The 5298-nt window shown below is 46.5% G+C and overlaps 1 protein-coding gene across 1 annotated transcript; it reads right to left on the minus strand.

The window, feature by feature from the left end:
• Positions 1–444: 444 nt before the first annotated feature.
• Positions 445–1590, minus strand: T265_15650 (hypothetical protein; the record flags this gene model as incomplete). The annotated part of the gene is made up of 1 exon (XM_009178863.1): positions 445–1590. A coding segment is annotated over one exon (1146 nt), but the record flags the coding sequence as incomplete, so codon positions are not given.
• Positions 1591–5298: the final 3708 nt, after the last annotated feature.

The following is a 5298-nucleotide window of genomic DNA, read 5'->3' on the forward strand; positions in this document are numbered from 1 at the left end:
TGACTGAGTGTTAGAGGTGTAGGCACCTTGGATGTTTGTTTCAGGCTAACCGTGTGTTCTCTGCCTGTCGTGCTTTATCTTCCTTCCATTACAATTTTATATTCAAAGAGTTTCACAAGTTTCGTATGACAATGGAGCGCTAGTGTTCTCATCTGGTGTTAACGATAGTGATGGCGTGACCTACAATCTATAGTTATTCCCTCGGCCTATCTCATGGTAAGAAAAGTTCGGGAGGCTTGCGTAATCATATTATTACAAGAGCGTGTGGTTAGATTCCAATGCAAAAACATACCGGAAATGAATGCACACAGCTATCAAGAAGTCCCGTTGAGCGTCTTGGAGACAACGTAGGATGGACAACATAGGGGAGATGATGACTGACGCGAATCGATAACACATGTTCTGATATCACAAGGCAAAGCATCATTGGCTATCAATGGGCTAGACGAATGTAGGGCACAGTCCGGCTAGGGATTCCGGGAACTCCGATTCCGTTACTGGCTCCAAAGTTATGGATACTGACGAAAGGTGACTGTTGAATTTCCGAACCGTTGAGATTACTTCTTTTTCCAAACGCCGACGGTGTACACCGTGGTGACGGCTGCGTTTAGCCCACGTGGTGAAGCCCTTCGAACAGCCTGGAAATTGACACATAAGTAGGGGAGCGCCATGACGCTTACGTTCGTGAACCTCCACCATGGACTTACAGACGTAGGCTACAGTACATGTGGGATAGCGACATCGGTACTGTAGTCGATCTTGCTTGTTCTTATGTGTCTCCTTATGGCGATCCAAGGAGTTCTGATACAAAGATTGATATTCACAGCCAGGGTAATCACAAAGATAAACGCGTTCTTTCGAATGTACATTATGATGCTGGCGCAATGAGTTACCGGAAGCAAAAGTTCGGCCACAGCCAGGATACGTACAGGTGAGACGTTGTCGGGGTTGAATGACCCCATGGTGGACTTCCTTGTGACGCATCATTCCAGGGGAAGATAAGAAACGACGAAAGCAACCTGGGTAGTCACACTGTACCGGACTGGCAGTCCCATGTACTACTTGATGTAAACGCAAATGGTGATCGGTTTGAAAGGTTCGCCCGCATCCGGGATGTTCACATTTAAACTCTCGTCCAGCATTGTATAAATCCAATTGGTGGCTGCGAAAGTGGCTTTTTTCAGACTTGGGGAAGTTGGTGGCGGACAGTCGTTTTGTGTGAGTAGCTACGTGATTCCGGAATGATGTCATATTATCCAATATGTATCCACAACCAGGATGGATACAACAATATAGTTTGGCAAGGCCTGGTTGTGCCTGGGAATCGTGTGTAGTTTCACCCACTGGATCAAATAAATCTTGTTCTTCTGAGGTCGATGCATAGTCGTCTGAACTTTCGCGGCCATAGTATGCAAGTTGGTTTTCATACAGGCGAATCACCTCTGTTGGTGAAACGACCTTCACGGAACTCAAAGACTCATGTTTAGTTTGGCATGCATGACTGGGGAATTTGGAATCTGGTCTTAACACATCCTCTGGTGCAGGTAAGCTGTCAGTAACTCGGTATTTCGACTTCAAAGCAGGGTCCATGATTCAACAGGCTAGAAAATTTCTACGGGCACATTTCATCCCTAGACAACCCACAGAATGCGTGGGACAACGGTAAAGGCGCTACAGCATTCGCACGATCTGTTGCTGGTCAATTCAGGGAAGCCGGACCGGCGGCTGCGGGCAGAATTGTCCGACGAGCGAGGACAGACGTCCAAAAAGAACCCAAAGACCTTGACATATTTCTGCGATCTGATTCGACAGTCACTGGCACACCAGACAGCAGGTGGAGGACCGTCTACCGCGATCCGTCCAATAGAAAGCGAGCAAAACGCAGTGGCGGTGTCTCTGGAGTCTGGGCGTCCATGAAGCTTCATCCACCGCGTCCTGGACACACATCCAAAGTTTCTCGGAAACCACGGTTCCAAAAACGAAAACATTAACATAAACTTTTTGCAGTTGACGGTAACTATTCGTGCGCTTCCCACGCGGTCGCAGTTTTATTGGAAGTTGCTTAAACGAATTTGGGCTCGATTGTGTGCCGGCGGCTTCGTTCATTGTCTCTATGAAAACGGTGGGAAATTTTGTAGAAAAGCTGGTTTCCTCGCGTGTTCTATTATCCACTGGATTTGGAAATAATGTCAAAACGACCTAGAAAATGATCACGCCCACTATGTCCGAGCAAACTCGAATTAGAGCGGTCGTTCTTCACTTAGATGTCAAAATTTCTTCTATGGTTGCGGCATGCCTCCTGCCGAAGCCGAGGAATTTGTCACAGTTAGTAGCTTTCGTTTTTTATGATGATCAACACACGTTATATCTAGCTTAAGGCAAGGTTCGATCTTTACCGACATGCCGAACCACCAATAGTTCCGTTGGATAAATTATTGGGTTTGTGGACAGGACAAGTAGAATGCACGGTAAGATGGCCACTACTTTCAAGTCCTTGCACACATTAAACGGGTAACACGCTCGTCTGTGAAACATTAGAGATACGGTGAGCAACGGGCATGCAATCAGACTGGGTATTGTAGTCGCAGCACCATCATCGCGACGCCGTACCTCGGTTCGTGGACAGCCTCGTACACGGACACCTTGGATGATCCGTTTATGGTCTTGATTGTATTTAGGATATTCTTGAGTCTATGGGGGGTTCGTGGTGGCTCATGGCTGCCATTCAAATCAGAGATATCTGGTGCTGCTGCGTGTTGGTGCGGCGAATTGACTTACGAATGGAGCTGTTACAGCCTAAAGAAAAGCATGGAGCATTCCAAAGCCAGTTGCCTCTGAGGCGTCACATCACTTATATTTGGTGAGTCTCTGTTAGCAGCTTATGCTCTTCCATCAATCCTGATGATGATGCCTTCTTTTGGTGTGCATCCTGTACTCAAGTAGTGTCACATTATCATAATCACCTTCATTCCGATAGGCTGGTGGCGTACCGTCAGGCATGGTCATAAGGATACAGTCAGGATAAAACGTGAGTTTGTTTGCGGTTACATATTATGAAACAAGTAAACGATAGGGCAGAGTCAAGAGAAGGAAGAGCATAGTTACGGATGTGCTATCAAACTGAGTGTAGCAGTGCCATGCAACCAGTGCACTGAAATGCATCGGTTTCTGGACAGACCAGTAACGGACGCCATTTTTGAGGTGATTTGGTTTGCGAACTTCTGTAGATAGGGGGTTTGGTTGGTCGAGTAAATCCTCAGAGGTAGAACAGGGCTTACATAAGAGTACACGTATTTTTCTGATCCGGTTGGAGAGGTAGTGTGGTGCAGTGTTTTATATGCATTCGAAGTTGTGCTCGTTTTGATTGTAGCGCGACAGATGAGGTAAATACACAAACCAACAATGCTTGGGTCGCGTTTGCTAATTTGAAACACCTATGGCCTCAAGGCGGTATATTCGTGAACATCAAGTTCCGTGTGTATCAGGCTGCAGTACGAACTATTCTTTTGTGAGGCTGTGAGACTTGACCTGTTTGAGAACAATGCGCTTTCAGATGTTTGTCTCAAAACCATATCTCATGTGGGTCGATGACGGCGAATCCGTAAGCCGACAGTTACACAGCGATTTTTCGGTTGTGCAGCGGGGATTTCCACTGAGGAATGTGTCCCTGCAGTCTCCAAATAGATCATTGACTAACTGGGACAGTTGGATCGCGTCGTGTTTGGTTATATTACTAGCTAACTTATTCGGATATGGTCGACACGAGTTCTGAAGTGAAGTTGGGTTGCAACACTTCAACATTAGCGATGAGTTGGATGAAGCTCAGAAGGGTGTCCCTTGTCGGTTAGGTTGCTAACGTAGTTGAGAATGTGATGGGTACGGGTTCCGATTAAGAAGACCGAGGCGTCGACTTTATTAGGCTACCTTGTTTCGGTATCGGGGAGCAGAAATCAAGTGAACTTGGAATTTATTGCTCCAAACGAGCGGATTTGACACCAAGCACCCACCCACTCCCTAGATCTTTGCGAAGCCTGCATCCATGGATGCATGTTTGAGGACGCGTATGACCCTTGGTTCTTAGAGCTCATTTCTTCAACACATGGTCTTACGACTGACAGGTATACACCCCTCTTTAGCTTCAACTTCACCGCGATCAGTAATGCAAATGGTTGTCGAATGGTGCTATCGAATCATCGATATACATACGGCTCCCTCGTTATCGCATATTGGACCATTTCAGCAAGTAGTGATTTTACCTTACCTTACCTTACCTTACCAGGTTCAGCGCGGAGAACGACCAGGAGTTGTGGACAAAGGGATTTGTTAGGCAGTTGGTGAGTTGGCCACCGAAACTTTGTTTAATCATCTCTTGTAAGTGATATCGTGGAAAATATGCATGATTCGTAACTGATTACACATTTTTCAGAAACCCTGTCTAGTGAAAATTTGAGAAGTGGATTGACCACACATTATATTTGTACCAATGCAACCAATAAATAGAAACATGATCTGTTATAGGTGGTTGTGTATTTTTCATGCATTGAGTGTTGGCAGGTGGACAACATATGGATATGAAGGACCGCCGTTGGCCATTGGATTAGTTTACTATGTACAGTTGGGATATTGTAGTCAGCTGCGAGCATGTGCATCGGTCCGGCAATTACTTTAAGTAGCCTTGACAGGTGACATCAAGTATAGCGATATCGACTACAATTACGAGTCGTTGGCTGTTAGACTGAGATGTCACGCATAGTCGAATCCCCGCCTTTATCGACCCGTACTGGCCTGGAGTTTATTATAGGTAGCAGACATAAGCGAGAGCGCGCACAATTATGGGTATGACGTGTCATCGTCGGCAGTAAGACCGGGACCCTGCGCATAGTTGAGGCCCCAGCGTCACATACGGGCACCCGCCTGATATTTTCAAAAGGCAGGTTGGCTATTTTGCGTGCAGGTTTGCGTGTGAGGTTGGATTAGGTAACCGTGTGAGCAACGCCGCGCATGGACACAAACCTAGCAGGTACGATAAGTAGCCAAGTCAGGCCATACCGAGTATATCAATGAATATAACAGGCCTTCAGTTTAGGCTCTCACGTATGGTTGGGGCCTTATTTTCACCGCCCCGCATGGATACTAGCCTGGTGTTTACTGTAGACATTAGAGATAAGCGAGAGCGCACACAATTATGGGTATGAAAGACAGTCGTTGGCCATTGGACTATGTCACTGTGCATAGTTGCGGTCTTACAATCAGCACTGCACATGACCGCTGGCTTGGTAGTTGAAATGAGTTGTCGAG

This window comes from Opisthorchis viverrini (assembly GCF_000715545.1).
Source record: "Opisthorchis viverrini unplaced genomic scaffold opera_v5_711, whole genome shotgun sequence".
NCBI lineage: Eukaryota > Metazoa > Platyhelminthes > Trematoda > Opisthorchiida > Opisthorchiidae > Opisthorchis > Opisthorchis viverrini.